This window comes from Dermacentor silvarum, chromosome 2, assembly GCF_013339745.2.
Source record: "Dermacentor silvarum isolate Dsil-2018 chromosome 2, BIME_Dsil_1.4, whole genome shotgun sequence".
Classification (NCBI taxonomy): Eukaryota; Metazoa; Arthropoda; class Arachnida; order Ixodida; family Ixodidae; genus Dermacentor; species Dermacentor silvarum.
This window is the reverse complement of record NC_051155.1, coordinates 30,874,655-30,902,468: the sequence shown is the minus strand read 5'-3', so window position 1 is coordinate 30,902,468 and position 27,814 is coordinate 30,874,655. Positions and strand designations below refer to the sequence as shown.

Genomic DNA, 27,814 nt, shown 5'->3' with positions numbered 1-27,814 from the left:
TCAAGCCTTCATAACCTTCTGCTCTTTCACATGGCTCATTGTGAACAACGCTCCTGTGTGGGAGCCGGAACGTCTTCATTTTTACACTAAATGTTTTTTTTGGTCGGTGTTCTTTTTTTTATCAAGTGCACTATAATGCACGCAACCAACACAGTGCTGTACTGTTTTACTGACTGCGGGCTAAAACTGGGCTGATATTCTACTTTTCTGTGGAACCCGCAAATTTTAAAAACTTTTTGACGCCGGCTGTACACTAGTGCAACAGTGAAACTTTAACCTAACTATGTCGCGTGCGAATAGGCATTTCTTTTACGAACACCTATTAATGCCCAAGTGGAATGGCAAACAGTGCCAATGGTCGGACATGTGGCAAGCAAAAGAAAATTTACAGCCCCTATTGTGCGACTGGCCATCATACGAAGATCTGAGCCTCGACCTTCGAACACTTTAGGAAAATTAGATGACAACCTGTTAACAGAAGAGAAGATCCTGCTACTGTGGCCTTGTGCATCTGCGATGTACAAAGCCACAACAGTGCTGCTACGTTTTTTGAATACAACAGCCTGTACGACCACTTCTGATGAAATTATCAATGTTTCAGCCTGTGTGGAGCACATGCCGTGAAATCTTTTTTTCTCTCCTTCTCATTAGTTCCATTCGAATTGCCCTACTCTTTGTGAACTAGTTCTCGCCATTTCAGTGCCAGTTCTTGCTTGAGCAGAACCGGCAAAGCACTGCACTGCCTCCATGACGAGTGCGCGGAATGCTGTGAACTCATCCTGCACAAAGCCTGCACTGTGTGAAACAAACAGCAACGTGTGTCACCATGTTGAACTAGTGAAACTAACGGTGTAGCGTCTCATGAACTAGTTCCGAAAGTGCAGGCGAATCAAATAGACCTGTGTTATAGTCCTCTTTTCCCATTCCAGGTGCAGGATAGCCAACCAAGCTTCACCTAGGTAATTTCCTGCCTTTCAGATCACCTCTCTCTCTCTCTTGTGATAAAAGTGGCACACTGCACACGGTCAGTGTTCCTATAGAGTCCTGCTTTATTTTACTAGCCTAGCCCCCATAGCAGCAGCATCCTCCAGGGGTCCTTCAGCAGCATCTGGTCATGATCGTCCAAAGAGCACCAGCAGTTCGCAGTGTCGCGTCTGTGGGAACATGTCCACAGGACAGGCAAGCTGCAGCCGGAATGGAGGCCCCAACTTGTGGGTCTTGGGCCGGTTGTCACACAGCCTGTGCACAAGGGGCGGGGGGGGGGGAGGAGGGCAATGTTCTCTCAGCACTCCACAAACAACTTTAGCTCAGTAAAACGTGTTAGATGGTGTTTGTTTCCACTCCATTCGTCTTGTCCATTCGCAAAAACCCCGTCTCGGAGTTCTAGCAACAAACTAGCCCATCTGAAAGCATCTGTTACATATTATTGTGACTTCAGCCCGTGACCATTCTGTTGCTGGGCCCATTACCTGCTTTTATCAATCAAGTGCCTCATTAATTAATGACAAAAACACCGTAGCAAGAAAACGACACAATGCAGACTACAAGCCAAGCTTGCTTTCTTTCCTTTAGTTCGTTGTCACTTTACTGATTGACTGATGTCTTGCCATCTTTTCCCTACCCACGAGCAGCTGTCTCAGGCCGTCTCTATCGTTAAAGTGCTCTGGATCATCCAATCTACTTTCATTGGTAGACTTTCAGCCTTTACATAACCCATGGCACGCGGATTAATGCCTCTCATGTCAATGCGAGGTTTTATTTCATTTTATTTTATTTTACTTTATTTTATTTATTTATTTACAATACTGCAGCTCTCAAATTAGGGCATAACAGGTTACGGTGACCAGCAGTTCAATCTTAAAATTTTTGCCGTTTTCACTCTGTCCTCTCAATTTCCAACATTTGCTTCTTTTGTAATGAAGCAGAAACCATTGACTACTTCCTTCTTTCTTGCCACCGTTTAACCTTACTTGTGCAAAATTTTCCTCCAAATCCCTCTTTTATCATCTTACGTTTCAGATTACATTACCAAACTGTTCGAAGCTGCACAGCTTGGCCACCACCGCAGGGCAACTTGGACTTGTACAATGCAACAGGGTTGCATTTACCTAAAGACGATTTGTACCAGGGCCAACAGTTATTTAGGCCAACAAAAGTGACGAAGCAGTTGGGCAAGAAGCATTCCCCAATAGCATGGCTCATGGTGGCGACCTGAAGCAACGAAAGCACCGGGGGCAAGTGACCAGCTTCGAAGACTGGATCCATCCTTCAGCGAAGGCTGACAGTGCTCTGTGTGCACTGTTCGCCTTTGCAGCGGAATCTGGCATTCTCCACATGGTGTAACTGTGCGAGGAAACATTCCTCGGCAGCTGGTCCTGTCATCATTTCCCGATTCCCCCTGACCATTACCCTTATGAGTCATCGCTATTTTAATAAAGCTTTATCATCATCTCACACGCTGCCGCAACTTGCAGCATGCCACACCCACAGACTCCTCTACACAATGCAACGATTACTTACTCAACAAAGTTGTCCATGGCTGCACCCTCAGGCTTACAGGAGATGTAGACCAGGCGCTTGATTTGTTTGTACTCCCGTAGTGCTCGGATGGCACGAGTGTCTGGCAAACACATGGGCAGACAAGAGCAACAAAACGGAAAGTTGGCAGTATATATACTGTTGGTGAAACATTATTAGATGGGCAGCACGGAAGCACCCTACAGACAGGAGAGCACACACAGACATATCAATGCTAATTTAAAGCAAATTTATTGTACAAAAGGCACACAGAATATACTGTACATATGTAAGTACGACCACCATTCAAGAACCATGAGCTATCCCACACAAAATCGCAACAGAGCTTATGCCATACTATATGTTAATCACTGTAGCCAAAAGTTATCAAGTCTTCCTAGATATGCAGCGACTGTCAAATGGTAAGACACAAATTTGCACTGCTGTGCACACAATGTTTTGTCGATATCTGTAGTGTTTGACATGCGCACTGTTGAAATTCTGTGTGATGTAGCCCTTCGTGGTTCTTGAATGGTGTGGAAATTGAGGTGCCTACCCAGTCTTCATTACCATCTAGCATGTGTTGTTGACAACCATTTGCGAAGCCACCATCCAGGCGGAAACACAGCTGACACAGCTGGTGTACCAGAGCTACTTATGAACCAAACCGTGCTTCTTCCTCCCGGGGCCAAGTCACATGTCTAAGCACACGTCATTGGGACGTGCCCTGATTGGCCTACCCATAATCACCCTTCAGCATACCCCTCAGTTCAGCGGAATGGTTCACAGCAGATGCTCCACAGGTACACTACAAGTTGAACACGGTATCTCTGCTTCCCCAGCTTCTTGAGCCTAGGGCAGTTTGGTTATAAGTCACATAAGTTGTGTCATTGAATAATAAACCTGCACTTGATGGCGATCTTACTATAGAGCCACCTTTTTGACATGACGGGGAGTTGGTGAGCCCTGCTGTAGTCTCCCTTGTGCGCTGTCGAGCGAAGCAGCGTCCACTCCTTTACTCAGAGTCATTCACAGGGTGAGAGTAGCCCAAGCCAGGCCTCTACGTTAGCTGTGATTAATATACAGTCAAATCCCCCTACAATGAATGCCGCTACAATTAAATTTCCGCCACAACGAAGATTTTACGATTCCCCGTCAGCTGCCCATAGAAAGTAATACAAAAAAAGTCTCTCCATAACGAAGGCGTTTTATTCGGTATTTCCGCTTCAACAAACTTTTGAGAACGAAACTGGGACTGAATTGAAACTGGAACTACCAAGTAGTCAAATTAGAAGGCCCTTTCAAAGCTGTGACGATCGTATGTCCGCTTGAACAAGGTTTTTGTGAATGAAATCAAGTTCAAAGTACCAATTTATGCCACTGCAATTTATAGCCACGCGTGGTCATCACGCGCCTGCGCAAGACCGCACAGGATCACCACAATCACTGCCGTTTTCTGTGGTGTGTGTTTCCGGTCGAAATGGCTACGCCAACGAAGAAGCGTAAATTTCTCTCTCTCGAGAAAGCACATACGATCGCCGTGGCAAAAAGCGGAAGGAAAAAAATTCGCAGTTTCGGAAAGGCGAAGCATCGATTGCGATAGCAGATTAGTGGACAGCTTTACGAACTAAGGATAGCAGTTTTATTGGCCATATATACTTGTAAACATTCGCACACAAACTAAAATACCAAGCACGGTGTCACACATGCACAGGTAAACATGAACACATCTCGGTCGAAGACCGCGGAAACTCGTTGTCAACACCCTGGAGTGAGGAGGCGCGGCAATAGCAGAGAGCAAATTGACATCCGTGCAGTCTCTCGCTTCAACGCGAACTAAACGTCAAAATCACAGCACATACAACTCTACCGGCACTAGTTGCACTTTACCCACATCGCAGATCGCTTTGAAGATGAAGCTCGCACGGGCGTGCACTTTGTGCACGTCGTAGATCGCTTTCAAGATATGGCGCCCGCGCCGCAGCCGCTGCTGTCAGCATGATGCCAACATCTCGTCGTCTTGGGAAAATGACACACGGACTCCTGCGACTGCTTTGAAAGTAATGGATATTTTTGGCCTCATCTTAAAAGTTATCAGAACCCATAACAATGACATTGCAATGGCTCTTTTAACAGACTGTGAGACTCGCGTAACGGCTTTGCTTGCCGTGAAGTGCAAGATATCCAGGCTGACCGACTTCTGGAAATAAAACTTCTGGCAAGCGCAAGCTTGCCAAGTTTCCCGACTTTGTCATAAATATGCAATGAAATTGTGATAATTCAAACCGCTCCATTGCGAAGGTGCATGTGCCGCAAAATGAGTGTTTCGTGATCGGCCGGGCACGCGCATTGAGTTAGGCGTTGGCCACAATGTACGAAAAATGCTGTAACAACGGCGCGAAATGCATTCTCTTGTGAAGTTGACACTTTATTGAGCGCCTTCAGTACGACTCAACCTTTGCCCCCACGCGATCGCGAAGATTTCCCGGACGATGGTTTCGGTTTCGTTCGCGGCTATGGCGTTTGGCGTACGTATTATACATACAAATTTCGGCTCAATGGAGTTCCTCCACAACGAAACTTTTCACGTGTCCCGTGAATTTCGTTGTAACGGGACTCGACTGTATGTACATTGCTCTACGTGCCTTTATTCCAATATACTTGGTGAGTCAGTGCTGTGTCTGTCCATCTCTTGTTCCTATGTCTAACAAGACAAAAGCACTTACACAGCATGCCCAAACATGAGCATTCTTTCATTGTACTTCACTTTCATAGACAAGTGGGTGGGAGAACAAGCTCATACTAGTGCAACAAGTACTGAAGGCAGGAAGGCAGAGGGGAATCGATGTCACTCCTGGTTTGTATGTCACTCCTGGTTTGTACACCACGTGCTGCAGATGAACAAAGCCAACTTCTCTTGCTAGAGCAACAACCTCATAGAGAAAGGCAGGAGACCGATTGTGTTCATGGCCACCACACTCGTGTCAGCCACTAGCTTAGTAATACGACACTGGAAGTCAAAATCAAAGGTATCAGTTTCTGACAACTTGGCTCCGGTAGGCCGCTTATCGTCAATGTGAACCAGTGCTCCAGAGTTGTGCTTATGGTATTCGTATTGCCTGTCCCAAGAGATTGCAGTCCTAGAAACTGACATTGTTGTCTATTATGAAAAAAAGAAAATTATACTGTATTTTTGAACAAGACTGAAGTTCACAGGAACATGGAGGCTTGAAGTGACAAATAGTTGCCGAAGAAGGAATGTTGCTAAAGCCAACGTTTAGACAAGGGTACTTGTCTCTGTCAGAGCAGCAGCAACTGCTTTCCTTAGCAGCCGTATTTATGTACGCGTTGCTCATTCTCTCCCACCCTCAATGGGGGAAAAGGAGGAGGATAAGCCCGTGTGTAGTGTGGCATAACTGAAGTCAAAAAGCTAAAGAAATGTTTAAGAAGAGGGGAGGAGGGGGTTTGATGTTCATAGAAAAGGGGCCAGGTGGGAGTACTGCTGTTGTTTGGTTCTTATAAGTGGGCATAACAAAAACGTAGAAGGATCTACGGTCACTGACTGTTATTTCGGACATGCTCGATTATTTGGACTGCTTTGCAACACTGCCCAACTCATTGTACACTCCATAAACTCATTGTAAATATAAGTATGACCAAGATTTGAAACTTTTACACGTCGCCAGCATCGCCGCAGCACGGTCGTCGGCCATGCTGCCGGCATCTCAATGAAACTGAAACTAGTAAAGCCTAGTTGATCCAGCACTGACTGCGCCTAAACCACAGAACAGGCCAAGCCCTGCAAGCTTTGTAAAGCTACATTGTAATGAGAGTTCTGCCAGTGTCAGTTCCAGCACATCCAGCGTTTGTTCATGCACATGTTACAGTGAAACCTCGTTAATACATATGTGGAGGGAACATGGCATAACTATTCACATTAAGACAGTAGTACATACAGTGAAATCTCGATGATACGAATCTCACGGGGTCACGAAAAATATTCGTATTACCCAAAATTCGTATCATCGAAACACAAGTAAAACTAGCTAAAATAAAGAGTCAGAGGTGAACTCACTCAGGCACACGTACATAAAAAGCATTTACAGTATAGACCACTTATAACGTAACCGTTGATAGTGCAGAACTGGCTTCAACGCGGCCTTTACCGACTGCCATTTACCCTCCCATAGAACTCCATGTATACGCATACCGCTTATAGTGCAGCCGCATGAGATGAAATACCGGTTATAATGCAGCTTCCGCGGGAAAATCTCTCCAACAAGGGCGGTAGCGAGCACGCATCTCAACGCCGTAAGCCCACCGATGGGAGAGGAGATCAACGAGGGCGATGCGGAGGAGGAGCATGAGACGTGGAGCATGAGTCCAAGGGCGACAAAATCGTCGCCGCGCGCCGTATGTGCGAGTGAAAGCGCGCGGAGTACGCGCGCCTTAAGGGAGAGCGAATGCACAGCGGAGAGCAAACACCACTTCCGTCGCGCGAGAGGCTGTGGGGGTAAGGGAGGAAGGGGGGGGGGCGACGCTGTGCTGTGGCACCAAATGCGTATCTTGCAACCGGGCGCAAAGGTAACTGGCGACGCAATCTCCCACGCGAAAGGAGCAAAGCTGGAAGGGAGGGAGGGAGGAGGGGGGGGGGGGGCGGCTTCTACTCTGCCAACAAATGCGTTCGCACCTGTGCCGGCTGTCAGTGTTGTCACGCGCACCATATTTTGAAAGCAATCTCCACACGGCTCTGACCTTTGTATGCGCTGTGCTTACGCTGCTCAGTTTTCGTTGAAGCGATAGACCGCACGAACCTTCGCTCGCTGCGGCAACCGCGCTTTCGGGAAAAGCACAAAAGCAACAAAAGCACCACCGCGTCAAACTCTTCGCGCCCAGTCGCGGCCTCTGCGCTGTCCGGCGCCGCGTCTGCGCCTCCGCACTAAAACAGAAAGGGAGAAAGCGCGTGAACGTGCTCTGTTCTCTTTCGCGGCCGTCGGTGGGGCGGCGTTTATTCGTATCAACCGACGCGGGTCGAAAATCGATTCGTAACAACCATTCTCTAGCACATTGCAAAGTAATGGGGCTCGGCTGGGACCACAGAAAAATTCGTATCATCTGGAAATTCGTATTAGCCGTGATCGTATCATCGAGATTCCACTGTAATTGCCAAGTACAAACTTACGTCTCTTCACGTGCATTGTGCTGCTACCAAAAAAAAGATAAATGCGATGCCACAAATGTGACCTAAACTACACACTTTTTGCGAATTCCATTGGGAGAACAGGAGCACTCAAAAGCACGCTAAAAGTGCTCGTTCCAGAAGCGACGTGTTCCAGTAGTCGAACAGGAGTGGGAGAGCCGCCATCCAGTGGTAGAACAAGAGCAGTTTCGCTGCGCCGAGTGCAGCCGGGAGCAGTCCGGACTGCTCTCGCCTGAAAAGCGGAGTATGGAGGAAGTCACGTGACTTAAACCGTCATATCCTCCTCATTTCTTTTTATTTTGCTTCAGCCAGCGCGCGCGGCGGCAATGGCGGCAGCCAAGCGTAGTTGGTGTTTTGGACCCGCTGTTTTTGACGTCGGTGATACGAGCGAGCTTCACAGCGATTTAGCGACAGATCCTGGCATTTCTAGTCCACCTTACTTCTCGTTGGATGCGCGGGGGATAGCGGCAGCAAAGCATCTTCGCCTTGCTGAAGTGCTTGAGACGCTTGACAGTGACAGCAGCGAAAACTGCTGGAGCTCAACTTCAGATTCAAGTTGCAGTTTCAGATGATCTTCGCAGGTGGAAACTTGGGATGCATCGGCGCTGCACAAAAGTATGTAGTACATGGCCGCAAACTGTGACAGCGTTACGCCCGACAGATTACAAGACGATCTCGCGTGTTTTGCCACTCTCCTGCAGAGAATAGTGGGACGTCGATTGCTTTAGTCACATGGTATATTTCTCCTCACACATCCCCCTCCCACCTGCTCTCCGAATGCACGCCGTATTCCAGTGGCAGGTCGAGTGTCCCTGCTCTCACTGCGCTGTCACCCGACTCCGCACTGCGCGGCGCCCTGCTCCTGTTCTCCCAATGGAATTTGCCATATGAGGTTTTTTTTTTATTTCATACGAAACATGGTGTTGCTCCACCTCAGCGGTTACTCTTGGTGGCGAGGTGCATGATTTGAGAGGTGCATTCACAAGCAGCTGCTTGTAATTCAAACAATTAGGCATCTGCATCCGTGGAAGTTCCATTTACTGTCTTGCTCTTCCTTCGCGACAGCAGTGAAGTTTCATTATATTGAAACCGTGTATAAAGATACTTCGTTATACAGAGGTTCTAAATGCATAGTATTGTATGGACAAGAAGTTATAAAAAGTTAAATACTTGGTTAGATCAAGGTTTAGCTGTACTGAACTTCGAACATAAGCAAATATTAATAACGTGATAGTATTTGATTGAATATTTAAAAACATAAAACATTTGCACCAACCTAGCCAGTTTTTCCATCACTTAAACAAAATGAGACAGAAGCAAGTGTTGACACTCTGTCTCACTCGATGCATCCAGCACTGTGAAAAGCTACTGATTCTATCAGCCGCAGGAACCAAAACCAGAAAGAGCTCTCACCAAATGTCCACCACTAATCCCCTCGAGCACGATGCCAGCTGGTCCGAGGAAAATTGATGGCTCACAATGAGCAAGCCCTGCTCCTTTTGCCCAGGCACGTGAGTGGCTCTCATTTCTAATGGGTTGACACAACCCGAAGCTTTCATGGCACTGTGTGAATTTAGTGAGACAGAGTACAGCTGGGAAATTCCCCCACCAGCCATTTGATATGGCGATCAACTTACTCAGCCCTCCCCGACCTGGGTTGACGACAGCACAAAGATCCTCAGCAACAAACTGGTGACGTATCTCGGGTAGCAGCAGCTCAGCGCGGCCCACCTGATACTGCACATTGCTAATGCCTGCGAGGAAACACACCATAGTACCCGTTGCATACAAATCACGTATGACAGAGCTTTCCGAATTTGTAGGCAAACACGCAGACATGCACACAGGATGTGCCCTATGCTACTTGCTTCATGAAATTAGACTGCCGCAGCCATGCTTACAATCATCAGGCACTAATTATGGGCACAGATTCAGTGGTTGCAACATGCCAGCATTTGCCACAGGTAGCTGCGCACAACTTGAGCTACGTCAATTTCCCCAAGAGTAATCCAAGTCAGACTAACGAGAGTATTTTGTAGGGCTAGTCAGGGCATATCGACACGTTCAGCAAGCATAACTTTGCACGAGGACGATCTTCACGGACTGCGCCACAACTTCAAGAATATCGCAAGGAGACAAGGCATTAAGTTTGCTCTGCGCTCTGAAGGCATATTCCATGTGCCAGCTTGTAAACAACGAAGCTGTTGTTCGCCAGTGCACAGTTAAACACAGCAACAAATATCCCGAATGTGAACTGGGTGTGGTCTATATGTTGCCTTTCTCGCGTTGTGCCTGTTACATAGGCCATACTGGCTAGTGTATTAATGAAAGAGCAGGAAAGCATGTGAATAACATGAATGCCTGTGCTGTAACAAGCCACTTGGCGGCACGTTGCTATAGCTGTGGTTGTTTGTGGCACCATGTTTCAACAAATACGTGTCTTCAGGAAAAAGACTGACGTGGACAAACACGTCATCCTAGAGGCCATGGCGATGTGCAATAGAGGCAGCTCCTGCGTCAGTATGCTGTCAATTATCATATTTCAAAAGAAATCAATTATCTTTCTCACGCGTATAGCAATGTCATTCAGATCTGCAAGTTCATTTTTATTTTTTTCCAAATCCTTTGCCTTTCTATGCATTGCTATGTAAGTCCTGCTATTATTCAATATTTTCAGTTGTTAGTAAGTGGTGTTCTCGTTCCTTTCTTTTCTGTCATCCTCGTGCAAAGTCATACTGGCCGAACTTGTGAATCAGGCTAAGAGAGTGCACGCTTTCATTCTTTCTTTTCAATCTGTTTAATAAGATGACAATGTAACCAAAATGCTTGTCACATATTTTCATTGGTTTCTGACAGTGTGCTCGCTGAGCTTGCAGCACGAACACGTTTGCAAGTGGAGAAAAAAAAAAAAACACAAGAGCTCCACCTCCTCTGATAAGTGTGACGCCACACACGGCCACATTGTGGCTCATTCGGCACGAAATGTTAATTAAAATAATTAAATCTTCATTACGAATCAGAAAATACTCATTATATTCAAGTCATAAATTTCATAACTCTTTTAAAATGTGCAAAACCATGTGATGTCCTTCTGTGATGCTCACCATTTAGTTGAGCGTTGTACACAGCATCCTCGACAGCTTGTGCAGAGACATCCATGCCAAACACCGAGTGCAGTTGACGAGCCAGGCTGAGCCCAATTGTGCCTGCAGGTTTAAGTGCATCAGCGAAGCAGCACCGATAACAGAATTTTTGGAATAGACAAGAGAAGTTCCATAAAAATACAGGGTTCGTACAGGTTTCCAAGGCAAAAATTCAAGGATATTCCAGGACTTTCCAGAACCTGCCACAGGTTTTTCAAGGACTCAAAGCGGCATCCAAAGTAGGATTTCTTTATTCTAACATTCCCAAAAATGACTAGTTTTATTGCACTTACAATAAATAAATGTATATCGCAATTACAATAAAAGTGTCTAGCCTTGATAAGTTAACACAAAATTAACGCTTACAACAGCGGTTGAGATTTCTCCAGTACAGGCTGGATAAATTGCCAAAAACATTCATAACATTCAGCATAAGGTTATTGCACTAAAATAAAAAAAAATAAATGCATATCCCAATGACGTTAATAATGTCTAGCCTTGATCACTTTGCAAGTTCACAACACTACCAAAGAAATAGTTCGCAAAACCCAACGAATGCTTCCAACAGCTATTCTGACTTCTCCAGTATTAACTTCGAAAGTTTACCGAACATTTCCAAACCATTCAGTGTAGTCTTGTTACACATCCATTAAATTATAACAAACAGATGTATATTGCAATTTGCAAAACATGCCTTGTCTTGATCATTTCTCAAGTCTGCAATATCAAAAGTCAACACAACGAACACTCACAACAACTGCTCATGCTTCTGCAGTATCAGCTGGGTTGGTTCATCTATAACATTTCCAAAACATTCAGCATACCGTATTTTCCGGTGTATAAGACGCGTGTTTTTTTCTTAATTTCTCGTCGGTGCGTCTTATAGAACGGTGTGACCTATGTACGTTCTTTTTTTTTTCGGAAAAACTGCCGTTAAAATCGGATCTGATGTTATGGCCAAACGAAGTGCGCTGGTTGACTTAATTGCTACGGGTTCTGTGCGCGTTATCGAGGTGCCAGGTTCTTGTGATCGAGTTCCCGAGCGCCATGCGAGAAGGATGGAGCAGCAACGCATGCGGCGGTAGGCCGACCGCAGCCGATCGACCCCGAAGTCGTCGCATCTGCAGATCGCTGTCAAGATACGGCGCACGCCGCTACGCAAACTACGCAGTTGCTACGAGAGTACAGGCAGCCCCTCCTCCCTCCCGGGCAGTCTTCCTGCTTTTCCTCCCTTGTGCGCTATTCGGCTCACCATCGCACGCTTTCACTTGTACATACAGCATACGGGGCGCGGGGACGATGCTATCGCCATTGGACTTTACACGAAACCACGACGGCAGAAATGCACCTGGAGTGGAAATATATGGCACCCATGCGCTTGCGCGTGACCCGCGTTCACGCTGCGAAACGTCACTGTAAGTTTTTATCGCGATAGCAATTATATGGACACTTCAACCGGATTTCTGCCGTCGGCGTCGCCGTGAGGTTCCGTATAGATTCCAAGGGCAATAAAATCGTCGCCGCGCGCGGTATGCGCGAGCGAAAGCGCGCAGGGGACGCGCGCTATCATTGAGAGCGAACGCACGGCCAAAAGCAAACGCGACCATCGCGCGAAGGGCCGTGGGGGTATGGGAGGGAGGGAGGCGGGGCTACACTGTGCTCCGGCTCCAAAGGCGAAGGTGCCGGAGCACAGCAAGCGTACGAGCCACTCAATCTCCCATGTGAAAGCAAGAAAGCAGGGAGGCAGCGCGGAAGGGAGGGGGGGGGGGCGCAGCTTCCACTCTTCCAACAACTCCGTTCGTACTTTGCCAGGCTGTGGCCGTCGCCCGCACGGTCTCTTATCTCCACACGGCTTTGACCTTAGTATGCGCTGTGCATCCGCCGCTCAGTTTCCATTGAAGTGATAGACCGCACGAACCTTGCCCGCTGTGGCGGCTGCGATTGCTGCCAGCGTTTTGACAGTCGTTGTCTGCGGTCATTCGGTGTGATCTATTCTGTGGGGATGCGCGACTCTCACGCGTCCCCTGATGTTGTTTTCCCGGCGTGGCTCCCGTGGTCCGGCTTCTCCGCGTGGCTAACGGCGGCGGTCGGTGTGGTTGCGGCGTATTGCAAGAGATGGCGCGAGTGTCGCGATGCTAGCGCCACCGAACGGCGGGGTGACTTGGGCGCAAAAGGTCAAAGGCGCTTCCTCTTTGGCTTGGGATCGGCGACCAACACGCACGAACGCTTCGCGCGTGCGCCGGCCCGCTTCGCGCGACCGTCGCCCGAGGCTAAGAGCAGGACACCGGTATGGACGAACACGGATCGTTCGAGCGCGCCACCGTTCGCGTGACTGTACACGTGAACGACTAGGCAATGGTGTCACAGCATGGGGCGAACATATTCGCTCGCTATCGGGTCGCGGTGAGTCGGACTTCCTTGATTTGTCGCGCGCCCATGTGAATGTTCCATTGGTTGTAATTCGGCTAGTGTGCATTAGTGTATGAAATGTGCAATAAATGCCCTTTTGATTGTTTGCACTACTGTGTTGTCGTTCCTTTGTCCCAAGAGCATGGGTGAGACCCCACATCTGGCGCCCAACGTGGGGCTCTTGGGGCATCGGATGATAATTTTAGGTTTTGCTCGGTTCGAGCTGTTTCAACCGAAGTGTAGTCCTAGCGTGGATTTTGATCGCTAGTGTCGGCAGTGTGCTTTCTTGAGCGAGGCGACAGTTGCTGTAGCGTGTTTGAACTTTTCAACATGCTAAGCCTTTTCGCGAGTGTTTTGAAGTACACTCGTCGGTACGAGAGCCACGTGGTCTGCATCCTGGGAGAGCGAGGCCTAGCGCCCGTGGAGCATTGGCAAGCCTGAAGCGAGTGAGTACGGAAGCCTCGTGTGTGGTCCGAATTTCTTATGTAAATAGCTTCTTCTATATCTTTGACTTCGGAAGTCGAGGCTCAGGGAGCCGGGTGGCCGCGTGCCACGGGTGCCGCTACGGGCTGACTGGTATTGCGGCCTGGCACCAGGCGCTCCGACACCGTCTGGGACGGTGGGCGCCGTCAACTCGGATGCTGTGTGCACCGAGCGGGGTAGGACCACCCCACAGAGCTAACGTCTCCTCGCGGCTGCCTGTTGTGCCATTTTGGGGGATGTTTTTTTTTGGATGCTGGTTGTTGTCAAGGTAGCGGCACATTAGGCCTAAGGCTTTACAAAGCCGCCTGTCGCACGTTGAGGGACACAACCTGGTGGACCGTGGTGTTGAGGTGTCACACATTGCATCCCTCATTAGTTCGCCTCGCACGAATTGAAATTGCTCGTTCGACTCAAGAAAGCAAGCTTTGTTCACGTGAACTTAGCGTCTGAAATGCCGTCCAATTGAACATCGTACCACGTGGGCGATGCGTATGCCGAATTCCTCTCCCTTGCACTACTTTAGTGTTTGTCGAGTGCGTTGAGTGTACGCAGCGTGAGCGGAGTCACCCCTGGTTTGCTGTCACCTGCACATCGTCTGCGCTGCTGCCCCGGCCTACGAACGAGCTACCCCAGGCGATGCAGATCCTTGTGGCCAGTTCGGCGCAGCGATTTCGGCGGCCGCCTGTGTCCAGCTCGCAACCCTCGGCGGCTGGGAAAAGAGCCGGCAGTCACCAACGGCTACAGCGGCTCTCGCCGGCAGGGCGCGTCGGCGCGAGCGAAGCTTGCTCGTGCCGACTTCTGCGTCGCCGTTTCCGGAGTCCTGGGCTGGAGTCGTGCCGTGGAATCTGCAGAGCTGGTGCTGTGACCAACGGACGCCAGTGGTGAACCCCAGAGACAATGTCGGCTCGCATGTTGTGGATAACATGTGGACATTTCCTCGGCGGCGGCCACTGTTGCATGTAATAACTCTTGTTCGCGACGCGCGCATTGTTAGACCTTGTGACATGCTTCGCCGGAGTATGTATAGTGATTTAAGGTTGGGGGGATGTGGGGATGCACGACTCTCACGCGTCCCCTGATGTTGTTTTCCCGGCGTGGCTCCTGTGGTCCGGCTTCTCCGCGTGGCTAACGGCGGCGGTCGGTGTGGTTGCGGCGCATTGCGAGAGATGGCGCGAGTGTCGCGATGCTAGCGCCACCGAACGGCGGGGTGACTTAGGCCCAAAAGGTCAAAGGCGCTTCCTCTTTGGCTTGGGATCGGCGACCAACACGCACGAACGCTTCGCGCGTGCGCCGGCCCGCTTCGCGCGACCGTCGCGTGAGGCTAAGAGCAGGACACCAGTATGGACGAACACGGACCGTTCGAGCGCGCCACCGTTCGCGTGACTGTACACGTGAACGACTAGGCAATGGTGTCACAGCATGGGGCGAACATATTCGCTCGCTATCGCGTCGCGGTGAGTCAGACTTCCTTGATTTGTCGTGCGCCCATGTGAATGTTCTATTGGTTGTAATTCGGCTAGTGTGCATTAGTGTATGAAAGGTGCAATAAATGCCCTTTTGATTGTTTGCACTACAGTGTTGTCGTTCCCTTGTCCCAAGAGCATGTGTGAGACCCCACAATTCATGTTTGCTTGTGCGCGCTGACACCACGCTTGTTAATTCAGTTAGTAAGCGGATGTGTCCAAGTTTATGCAGCCGATAAAACTACTATCCCTACTCCGAATAGCTCTTTACTAATTTGCTATCGCAAGTGATGCTTCGCCTTTCGGGCGAAACTGCGACTTTTTTTAAATCGCTTACGGAAAGAACAGGTGCGTCTTGTATACCGGTGCGACTTATATGCGTGTGCTTTTTCTCCGGAAAAACTCGCCGTTTTGAGGGGGGTGCGTCTTATACAAAGGTGCGACTTATAGAACGGAAAATACGGTAATGTTATTACACTTATATTATCATAAATGATATTATAACAAACCTCCACCCAAAGGCACTGAGCATCAGTGGTAAAGTTGCTCCACTATAGCTCTCTTTAGCTTCACTAGCTTCACCTCGCACGCAAGAGTGAAAGTGGGAAAAGGCAGACCAATGGGCGAGGAGTGAAACGAACGATAGGGTGAGGAAAGCAGCGTAAACACTGCCAGCCGATGCAGCACCGATGCGCAGCACGGGTCTCTCGCTCCGTTCGTGGTTTGACGCCAGTGAAGCCTTTTATTTTTTCAGTGCAGTTCTGCAAAACCGAACCATGTGTACTCGCGCCAGCGTATTGTTTCGAACATGGGGAGTTTAATTGTCAGATCGACGCCGATCTACAACAGAAAGGAGGTCGCACTGTCAATATCAGAGTGCATTGCTCACGGAATTCAAGGATTTTCAAGGACGGAAAAAAATTCCAGGACTTTTAAGGGCCTTGAAAACGCAATTTTCAATTTCAAGGGTTTTCAAGGATTTCAAGGACCTGTACACACCCTGAAATAGCATTTCCTCAGGATACATGCACTAAATATGAAAGAGCAAGGCACACAGTCATGTCTTCGCAGGGATGAACTGCACGCTGCACATGCCTATGCGTGCATTCCTTTGACCCTTTGAGGGTCAACATTTTTATGGAAATGCATCCCCCGTTTTTCATCGCAGAATAACATTTTTAAGACGGACTAACTTCCAGAATAAATTTGTACATTTTTAAGCCACATTAAAGTGACAAAATTTGTTTAATGTGTGCAGTATTTTTTTTACTATACTACAGTAAAATTCCCACAACTTATTTTTACGTTTTGAATAGGCTTGGCACAACCATAAGTTGTTTAATTTTTATTTTGAGGGGGGGGGGAGAATTTGCCGCAAGGCATAAATAATAAAAGAAAGTTAAATAAAAGCGTCCAACTTTGCATAGTGCAACAACTGTGTTTTGTAATGTTCCATTCCACTTTTTATTGTAATGTGTCACACTGAGAGGCTGGTCCCAGTAACGACAGCAGTGCAGCAGCACCAAAGCCACATCTGAACCAATGACAAAGGGAGAGGGGGGGGGGGGGAATGAAGTTAATTGTTAAAGGGACACTAAAGTCAAATAAAAAGTGAAGCTAAAGTGATAAAGTCTAGAACGTCTAAGGCGTCAATATAATCGTGAACAGAGCTTTAGTAATCGAGAAAGTAAGGTAAATGCAGGACACAATAAGAGACTCCGCAGGGACATTCCAGTACTTAACCGATGACGAAGGCACTCCTCAAAAAAATTATGTCACTAGTACTCAACCACTCATATAAAAAAGATTATTTCATTGGATTATAAGACGGAAGAAAATGCTACTTGTGTACTTCTATTAGATTCTTAGAAAAAAATACCTTTATGGCGTTACACTTGATAACGACGCGGGCGGTCAAAAGGGGTTTCGTTTTCGTTCGACTCTGCGCCGCGCGCGCTTTCGAGTTTCAGTAGTAGCGTTATCACGTAGTGCAGCATTGGTGTTGCTGGCTCGCTAAACTTGCACTTGCATTTGCCATCAGCTTGAGAGTCACGACGGCACGTCCAGACGGTGACCAGCTTCGTCGCCCGACGTCGCATTGCTGGAGTCCTCCCTGCTTTCGCGCTCGGAAGAGCCGATGTCGAGGCTGCCATCATAGTAGGCAACGACACTGGCAGCGCAAGCCCTCAGCAGCATCTCACGCTCATCGGAGCGTAAATCGCTAAAATCGAGCCCAGCATGGCGAGCCAATGTGTCAGGGTCGTGAACTAGTTCGTACATTGCGACTAGCATCTAAGATCACTGTGTTCACAATTCGGTGTGTGCTTTACCTTCCGCTTTTGCACTGCCATTGGCTCTGTTTCTGGCCGCGTGTTTGCGCTTTCCACCGTAGCGCCATCTGCAGGCGCTGTTTTACTCACCGGCGGCACAACGTCACTATATGGCCATGATGTCACGACTCTTCGCTTGGGCGGGCAACTTGAATTGCGCTAGACGTACGCGAACGCTTCAGACGCAATTTTCTCTTAAAATAAGTATTTTCTTGAAATGAAACAAGCGTTTCGAGGTTTCTGGTATGGTATTTTAACAGTCCACGTTGAAATAATATTTGCCTTTAGAGCATATAGCCCCAGGACACACGGCCATACTAAAAGCAAAGCATGCCATGTGAGTGCTTGCAAGCAAACTCGGTGGTTGCACACTCACCACAAACACAAAGCAAGTGAGAAACTTGCAGTAATCAATAACTCCATTACTAGACATGATACAATCAGTTATTGCATGTCTAGGAAAAATAGACATACGTGTGGCAGTATCGATGGTTTGCTAGCGCCTGCCTGTAAACAAAGTAATCTCACGGCCACAGGAGAACCGTGTGAACAAGAATCTTGCGGTCACACTTTGAGGGATAAGGAACAAGATAGAAATCAGTTCAAATAGAATTCAGGAGTTTCACATGCAAAAACCACAATTTGATTATGAGGCACACTGTAGTGGGGGACTCCGGAAGAATTTCGACCACCTGGGGTTCTTTAATGTGCAACTAAATAGAAGTACATAAGCATTTTTGCATTTCACCGCCATCAAAATGCAACTGCTACGGCCAAGATCGAGCCCGCGACCTAAAGCTCGGCAGTGCGAAGCCATAGCCACTACGCTACCATGCCAGGCGAAATCAGTTTTCACAATGGCCATGATTCTAAATGCTATGTGCAACAATGCTGAATACAAAGCACAAAAGTGTAGATGCAAGCACCCAGTGGCAAACTAGGTGAAGCTGGAATACTTCTAGGCCACCACGGTGGCAGCCCCCACACCACAAAGCGGAAAATCAGTTCTGGTGGATACGGAGGGGCAGCAGCGCAGTAATAAATTATTTTAGAAGTCACGCAAGGTAGCAGCACCCCGGGGCTATGCTAGTCGCTACTTCATTCCGAAAAAGCTTTTTTTTTTTTTTTCAAGATGCCGCCACACATGGACATCACGACCCTTTGGGGCTTGTTTTCATCACCGGACATGTGTGGTGGTGACTTTCAAAGGGTTAATCCATTACCAGTGTCTCCCCACAGGTTCTGTGGTACAATGCTTCCATCACAAATACACACCTGAGCATCTATAGCACCACCTTGTAGAGAAAACATTTTGCAATTCTAATTTGGGAACTATTGTTTCAGGTCTGCCTTCTGAGGGCAATTTCAAACGCCCTTCAAGCAGGCTAAAGAATATAAATGTGAAAAACGTTTTTGGTTGGTAAAAATTACCCAAATGTGTCTCTTAAATTTAACAGACATCACTCGTAGCTGGAGAGCAGGAATGGAAAACAGTTTGGTGTTGGTGTGGTTGAATAGGCAAGAAGTGAAATGGACCAGGACTTTTGCCATCTGATAGGGGCAAACAACATCACAGTCAAAATGAAACTAAAAGACTCAAAAGAAATGACATTTAAGATGTAAAGGGCACCTCACCAGGCCCCATTGCAAATTTTAGTATATACTGGAAGTTCTAATTATTTTACCAAAATAATTTTTCAAATAGGTGTATTATGGGAGGAGATAGGAGAAATTGAATGCCCTGTTGAATGCGCACTTTTTGTGCAACTCATATTTAGTACTTGTCGAAATGGAGATTGACGAACAGATGGCACAAAGCAGCAATATCAAATTTCTTGTAAAATTGGGCAAGAATGGTGCAGAAATTCATCAAATGTTGCAAAAGCCCTACTGAAAGGGTGCCCTAAAGAAAGAACTGTGTTCAAGTACATTCTGTGTTTTCAGGAAGGTTGTACAGTAAAAGCTCGTTAATTCGAATTTCACGGGGACACTTAACGAGTTCAAATTAACCGAAATTAGAACTAACGAAAGTGATTAAAGAAAGCCACATCTGATGACAAAAAAAAGGTAGAGCACCTCTAGGTACATTTATTTGCAAAAAAAGTCCGTAATGGTTTTCTGCTTTTTGCCTCTCAAAGCGACTGCTGCCGCTTTATCTTCCAGAGCTCGAATGAGCCGGAAAGCATCGTCTTCGCCTTCTTCGAAACTGAAGAAAAGCCGGGCGTAATTTAGTCCGTCCATCACCTGTGCCAACGAAGGTCGTACCGGTGTTTCACCAACATCATCATCATCATCTTCATCATTCGCGTCGTCATCGTCCACGGCTGCGTTTTCGTCTTCGCCGACGACTTGGGCGATGATTTCATCATCGGTCACGGCACCGCACACCGCCGCGCAGCTGTCGACATTCACGTAGTCGCTGAAGTCCACATCGCCGAGCACCTCCCGTACATGAACCGGAGCGCGGACGTCCTCTTCAACTTCATTTGCGTCTGCGAAACCACAGTGCCGAAACCACAGTGCCGGAAACAATTTGCAATTGTTTCTGTGGTTACCTGATTACAGGCAAGCACAAGCATGTGCAGGGCTGTGAGCAGAGTGACGGTGTAGCTCTTCTCATTATCGGAGCACAGGAGCAACTTCTCGAGAACGTGGCGTCTATAAAAGCTTTTCAAAACTTTTATAACGCCCTGATCCATAGGCTGAAGAGCCGCAGTGGTGTTAGCCGGAAGAAAAACCAGCTCAATGGCTCTCAACTCGACTTCCACCTTGTGCGCCGAGCAGTTGTCGACGAGGAGGAGAATCTGCCTCTTGCCGAGCTCAAATTTTCGGTCGAGTTTCCTCAGCCACTGCTTGAAAAGCTCGCCCGTCATCCAGGCCTTCTTATTTGCTGCATAGTCGGCCGGCAGCGTGCGGATGTTCTTAAAACATCGAGGCTTTTGCGACTTCCCTGTCACAAATAGGGGGAGCTTCTCGGTTCCAGTCATATTGGCCCCGAGCAACACCGTCACCCGCTCTTTGCAACGTTTGCCGCCTGCGCACATGCCGCCTGCGCACACGTCACCCTTGTAGGTGATCGTTTTGTCCGGCAAGAGTTTAAAAAACAAGGCAGTCTCGTCGGCATTAAAATATCGGATGGTGCGTACCTGTTCAGGTGGTCTAGTAGCGCACCATTCCGCCACACGGTGCAGGTTTTCGCGTCTACGGCTTTGGCTTCGCCGCACACACTGCAGAAAACGAGGTCGTGTCTGTCCCTGAAGCGGTGAAACCACCCGTCCGAAGCGGCGAAGTCGGAGACGTTCAGACGTAGTGCGAAATCAGCCACCTTCGCTACAATGATGGGGCCACTCAATGGGATATCCTGGCTCCGTTTTTCCTTAATCCATGCGAGCAACGCTGCCTCCAGGTCCGGGTGCTTTGCTGTACGAATTCTCTCCCGATCCTTGGCAAAAGTTTCAGCCGCGTATGAGTCCTCAATAGTCTTCTTATTGCGGATGTAGGTCGACAGCGTGCTTCTCGGTATATCGTGCTTTTTGGCAATTTCATTCTTACTCTGCTTCCCTGCATCCACTTCCCGCAGAATTTCCACTTTTTCCTTCAACGTTTTGGCACGGTATTTTCCACGCGACGACATAGCGGCACGCGAGCAGTGTCGGTCTGCGACGGACGTGTACAGAACAAAAGAGAGGCTTAGAAGTTAGACGTTGCGATTGCACTGGCGACGGAGAGAATGGCCGATTTCGGGGTTGCCACCGAATGCACTGCGTATCCCGCTGTCCATGACGATGCGGCAGAGCATTTGCGAATAAACGGAAGTGCTGCCCCCTAAAAACACGCGATGATGATAGTGTATGTTGCACCATCTGTCGCTTAACAGCAGAGACTGCGAGTTGGCTACGGCGGCGCGCAGTTCGAATTATCCATGGCGGGCCGGATTAGCATTCGAAATAACGAGCTTTTCAATACATGGGGCTCTATGGAGCATGGCCGGACTGTGCCACTTAGTTCGAATTATTTGAAAATTTGAATTAACGAGGTGCGAATTAACGAGCTTTTACTGTAAATACCCCAAGGACGATGCAAGAACAGGACGCCCCCTCCACCTTGTGCGAAGATGAAAACATTGATTGTGTGAGTTCTCTTGTGCTCAGTGATAGCTGAATGACTGTTGGAGTGAAGCAGAAGCACATGCTTTGGCAAAGTCGTCCGTTCACCAGATTTTGACTGAAATTTCGGAAATGAAAAAGGCTTGTACCAAGATTGTGCCGAAACTGCTGACTCCTGAGCAAAATTTTTGACGAAAGAATGTTGCATTGGCTGGAAAACTTTAGACGGCAGCGGTGAATTCTTGCAGTGGTTGTGCCCTTCTTTTTTCTAAAAACTAACGAAAGAAATAAAGGGCTGGGGGCAGGAGAGAAGGTAAGCTGTAAATGATCGCAGAAAATGTGCACACTGCAGTCATGGTACCAAATGTGGTGACATCACCCAGCTACCAGTGAATCTAAGCGAACAACGAGACGGCACTCCAGTTTTTCAGAGGTCGCCAAGGAGACTGCTAGAGCCCTTGAAGAAGGGCTATATATATTCTACCATGAAACTGCTCATAGAGACAGCACCTGTTCCACAGCAAATGTCCAGGAGGGTGCCTTGAGGCTTTGGGTGAAGCAGCTGTCGCACAGCATCGTACAAGTACGTTGCCACTGGGCTATTCACCTGCAAGCAAGCAAAAAGTAGTGTCAGCTATTTCGATACTGCTGGGAGCAAGGTTTAATTTATCACAGGGACAGCTGTGATTTCGTCATTTGAATATGTGTGGAACATGGAACACTCATTACACAGCCACAATATGAACTCTAGTGACATTTGTCCCATTCAAGATAAGAAGTCAAATTCTATTGCAAGGAGCAGATCTAGACTGCCAAGCTAAGACAGAATCTCCCGCATTCCTGCGTGAAGCCACAGAATGCCAACGATAGCTGGGGCACCTTATCAAAAACTTGCTTATCCTTGTGTCCACCGAGACATTACAGAACCGCAGCGCCAACCACTCAATAGAACACAGCATGTCTCGTAAAGCATATTGCAGATATATAAAATATATTGTGTAACATACCGGGTGTGCAAGCTATTTGAGAACACAATGTTGGCTTCAGGCAGAGAAGAATATCTCCAACAAAAATGGACATATTTTCACCAAACTTTGGGAAATACTTCTCTTACGGTTTATTTCCATAATTACTCAATGAATCTGCCATCCGCAGCAATAACCGATTCAATTTGGCTTTGGAAACGGCTACAAGGACGGATCAGGTGGTACTTAGAGATGCTGGCCATTGTGTCAGCAATAGCGGCCTTTAGCAAGTCGTTTGTATTATGTGGCTGTTTGTTGGCCTCTCTCTCAACGACGCCCCAGACATAGTAGTTGAGCAGATTTAAATCTGGAGAACTAGGAGGTCACAGGTTGGGAGTGACATGGTCGTAGAACTTGTCAGCCAGCCACTCCTGGGTGACGCAGGCGGTGTGGGCGGGAGCCGAATTTTGCTGAAAGACATAAGGTCTTTCTTTTAAAACAGTCTCTATCCAGGGCTTTACAACGATGGCAAGCACCTCCACGTATGCAGCAGCATTAACGCGGAGTAGTTCTGCAAAAAAGTGTGGCGACATGACATCACCCTCATTGCTGATGATGGCTACCACCATCACAGATGGCGAAAATGTTGCGTGCATCCCTGGAGGCACCTCATCAGCGCTTGCGCAAAGCCGCATGTCGTTACGGCGGTTAACGTTTTGGTTTTGGTCAAAGTTCTTTTCATTTAAAAAAAAAAAAACAGAACATTCCAGGCTCCCCAGGTCTCTTCAGCTTGCTTAGCAAGCGCTTCGACTGGAGCAGACAATTCTCACAAGTTTTATCACACATGAACTGCCGACTCCTCATGACATAGGAATGGTTCCTCAACTCCTCGTGCACAGCGAGCCTGACAGTTGACTCTGCGACTTGGAGCTCCTTTGAAATGGGCCGCATTGACTCCCCTGGGTCTTCACTCACGATGACTTGCAGCCAGAGAAAATCAGGGGTTCTTACGACGTATGACCACCGACTGTGCTTTTTCCTTTTCGCCACAGATGGCACGTCACTGCCAGAGCACATCAGTTCTGTCCACACCTTGTAAACGAAAAACTTTGCTTTGTTCAGAAAGGTGGCAATTTCCATGTCACTGTGATGTGCAGCCAGAGCAACGAGGACTGCACAGCGTTTCATTTCCTGCGTCAACCTGTACGCTTCTATTTTTGAACAAATTGCGCAGTATGAATGATGAGGGGTCAGTCAACCAACAAGAAGTTGCACACCTAGATAGATACGATGAGCATGCTGATGTCTATGACGATAAGGAATAGCGCTCTCAAATATCTCATGCACCTGGTATATTGAACACAGCAACTGATATTGTCCAGAAACGTCCAACTAGTTTCTTAATGTGACATTTAAATATGAAAACCCGGCTACTTGCACAGAATCGGCAGTAGGCTGCACACAAGTGAAATGGCGCCACAGTCGAAACCTCAATACATTTGAACCTTGATATAACAAAATCGAAAATGGAAAATGTGGCTCACCTGGAAGAAGGACTCAGGAGAGATGCGGAAGCGCAGGTCGCCCAGTGTCTCCTCCAGGTGGGGCTGGCCATGCAGCAGCTCAAAGGGTGCCTGGTCATGCGTGCACCGGCTGTGGCGGCTGCAAGCACCATACAAGACTTTTGGCCACAATCTACTAAAAATAACCAAGTAAGATGACGCATAAAGTGATTAACAGGGGGCAATAAAGGAAAGCGTTCGACAGAGTAGCTGGTCCTTGTCAGAGAAAGTACTTTTTTTTGGTAAAGTGGAAGCTTCGGCAAGTTTTTTTGGCTCTTTGAAGCTCTGACAAAGACTGGCCTCCTTTCTGTCAGACAAGTCCTTTCTCTAAGAGAGACAAGCCACCTTGCTGATATGTTGGCTACGAATTAAGGCTTGCCTTGTTTCTCTGTTGTTAATCAATTAAGGTCCCACATTTTCCTGTGACCCCTTTGCTTTGCATGCACAAGCAAAAACACCCCTTCCCTTTTAACAGTCTACCACAGTCCAACAGCCTATTTGGCATTTAAAAAGTCAGAAGCTGCCATGAGCTTGTCTCCATGTCTACTGAATGTCCTCCTCTGCATGAATACAATGGTGCAAAACCGCATGCAACAGCAACAATGAGCTTTATTCAGCAAGCACATTCTTCAACTAGCCTAATTCATGGATATCGATACTTCTATAGCTAGCCAATTGAGCTCCTGGAAAATTATGCATAGAATGCAGCTTCCAGAAGCACCTACCGCTGAGCCAGCCTGAAAGGAACTTTTATGCGTCCCTTGACGTTGTTTTCCCTGCATAGCTGCAGTCTCCTGTAATCTGGCTTCGCCGCGTGGCTTACGGCGTCTGCGGTCGGTATGGTTGCAGAGTAGTATCGAGAGATGGCGCGAGTGTTGCGCTGCTAACGCCACCTAAGGGCGTGGTTACGCGGACGCAAAAGGGAGACAGCTGTTCCGTCTTAGGCTTGTGATCGGCGAGCGGCGCGGACGTACCACGTGTGTGCCGACGCGCTCTCTGCGAGAATGTCTCGCGAAGCCTCGAAGCGGGGCACCGGAATGGACGAACACGTTCATCGTTCGAACGCACCACCGTTGGCATGACCGTACACATGAACGACTAGGCGTTGGTTTCTAGCATGGGGCGAACATATTCGCTCGCTATCCGGTCGCAGGGAGTCGACTTCCTCGACTTGTCACGCGCCCATCAGCATGGTCTGCAGGTAGTAATTCGGCTAGTTGGCATTGTATGAAAGGTGCAATAAATGCCCTTTTGATTGTTTGCACTACTGTGTTGTTGTTCCTTTGTCCAAAGAGCACGTCTGAGACCCCACAAGGTAGACAAATGTCACTTCTTATAGCCCAGATACTGCAAGGATAAGCACGCTCCTCTTTGTCAAGGCACCATTGTTAGCCACATTGTAACTGTTTCCAAATGCCCCCACTCTGGTTTCATACAACTAACATGACAGAAACGATGAGGCCACCGTGACAAAAAACAAGCTTCTCGTTCAAAATGCCTGGCTCCCTTTCAGTGGGGCTGCAGCACCACTGTACTTCACTTCCACTTTGCAAGCCAAGTCCCACTTTTCGACCTTATATTGCTTGTTTGCCCAAAAGGCAGCTGATGCAACTAAGAAACCACAACCAGAAGGATACAGATGTATGTACCTCAGGCTCAGTCTCTCTGAGACGCTGAGCAATCACGACACAGCAGAAGTGCCATTTCACTTAATAGTAGTTGACACAAAGCAGACTACACAGAGGCACTGGATTAGTGCCTCTGTGTCTGTGTTGTGTGATTGTCTGCTTCGTGCTGAATTTTACACAAAGGTGCATAAACAAGACCAACTACAATCACTACTCTGAAGTACTGGTCAAGATGCACTGTCTTGGCCCACAATGTGGGACACCGTAAAATAGAACATGACAGCATCCCAAGCAGCTGTCACGCCACTATCACATCCGTAACATCGCCACTATCACCTGCCTATCAAGCTTCATGCATAGCATATCAAATGTATCATCGCACTGATCGTTGTGTCAACAATATTGTGGGTAAAAAAAACCCACCCCTTATGTAATATCCCCTCGGGAGTCTTTAAGGAAATAAAAATGAAAATGAAATGAAATTGCAGCAGTGAGCCCTCACCAGGCCTGGAAGTAGAGGGATGACAGGTTGCACTCCCTGCCCGGGCCACGGACAAAGTGCTCCACCAGACCTTCCTTCTCTTTTGACAACTCCTCCTAAGAACAGAATTGAGACGGCCAGCTGCACACCCTTGCCATCCACAGACAGCATATCCTAGCCAAAACCATGCATTAAAGTAGACACATACTGCATGTAACACTATGACAGACTCTTCTGACATATCTGTCACTTCTTTAACTAAACACACAGCCCACAGGAACAACAGTGAGGTTCAATGCTGCCGCTTTGGAGTTGTAGTTTCCAAATGATTCAATGCAGGGATACTTAAACGGGGAACAAAGGGGAACTTCAAACAAGGCTGTATTTGCTTCAAACCGCCACCAGTTTCCTCCTCCTGAAGATGACCCTTGGTTGCACAAGCTTTCTTTTCATGGCGATAGCAATTACAGGGACACTAGAGGTGAATTTCCGCTGCAGTCATCGGCATCGCTGTGAGGTCCCGTATAAAGTCCAAGAGTGTTAAGATCACAGCTGTGCGCCGTGTGCTGTAGGTGCGAGGGAAAGCGTGGGAGGTTAAACAGAGAAGGATGGTGGCTTGATGTGCAGCGTATTCTCACAAGTGCAAAGGATGGGGGCGGGAGATGCGCACTGTCTTCTCACACGCGTCTCCTTTTTTACTCCTGCCACGACTGTGCATGTCATGGCTGAGCGCGACCACATGTGCCCCATCTTGGAGGTAATCTGCGGTGAGTGCGAAGCTCAGGGGACCCAAGATGGCTGATGGCTTCGTGTGCGCTGTGTCCTCGAGTGCTTAGTTCGTGTTGAAGCGAAGGGCAGCACGAAGGTGAATTCGCTCGCCGAACCTGCCACTCATCACATCGGTGTTGCGTCAGTGAGCGTTCACGGTCATCGAATGAGACCTGTTCATGTTTACGTGTACTCATGTGACCCCATGCTTGTTAATTTAATTAGTAAGCTATAGTTCACTGCAATTTATACGATCAATAAAGCTATGAGCCTTGCTCCGTGTAGTTGTCTGATACTTTGCTATCACTTAATGTTTCACCTTTGAGGCAAAACTGCAATTTTTTTTTTGGAAGCTCGCTGAGACACAGCTTCCTTAGAGCAATGTGGATTCTATAACATCTTACAGGTGTCAGCTGCTGTGGATGCATGACGACGATGGCCATGAGCTGTCCAGCAGAGTTGGAACGCACAACCAGGTGCTTCCAGTAGCCCTGGAAGTTGGTCTCATAGCAGCCAGGCAGTGGGGAACGCTGAATGTACTCCTGAAATGACTGCATGCGCAGCGCACAGCAGAGGTGCTAGTAAGTGCCACAAATTGGAAACATTCTGTGAAAGCTTGGCCACTGGATGTGAATGGCCAAATGGAAGAAACACAGCCGAATAAAATTATGCCCCACTTTCAAAACAACAGAACTCTGCTTAATAAAAAAAACATAAGTACACAACTTATCAAAAACCCCTTTCTGATCAGCTTGTAAA

The 27,814-nt window shown here is 47.9% G+C and overlaps 1 protein-coding gene across 1 annotated transcript in view; it reads right to left on the bottom strand.

Moving 5' to 3' along the window:
• Positions 1-1,025: 1,025 nt before the first annotated feature.
• LOC119441404 (tRNA (uracil-5-)-methyltransferase homolog B) overlaps positions 1,026-27,814 on the bottom strand; it is a 52,570-nt gene continuing 25,781 nt past the window's right edge. Inside the window, exons 7-14 of the mRNA XM_037706029.2 lie at positions 27,460-27,606; positions 26,309-26,403; positions 24,161-24,278; positions 22,162-22,258; positions 10,822-10,923; positions 9,355-9,471; positions 2,521-2,620; positions 1,026-1,239 (exon numbers count right to left, since the gene is read on the bottom strand). Of these exons, the coding sequence (XP_037561957.1) occupies positions 1,113-1,239; positions 2,521-2,620; positions 9,355-9,471; positions 10,822-10,923; positions 22,162-22,258; positions 24,161-24,278; positions 26,309-26,403; positions 27,460-27,606 (903 nt within the window). The 3' untranslated portion in view covers positions 1,026-1,112. The remainder of the gene's footprint in view (positions 1,240-2,520; positions 2,621-9,354; positions 9,472-10,821; positions 10,924-22,161; positions 22,259-24,160; positions 24,279-26,308; positions 26,404-27,459; positions 27,607-27,814) is intronic.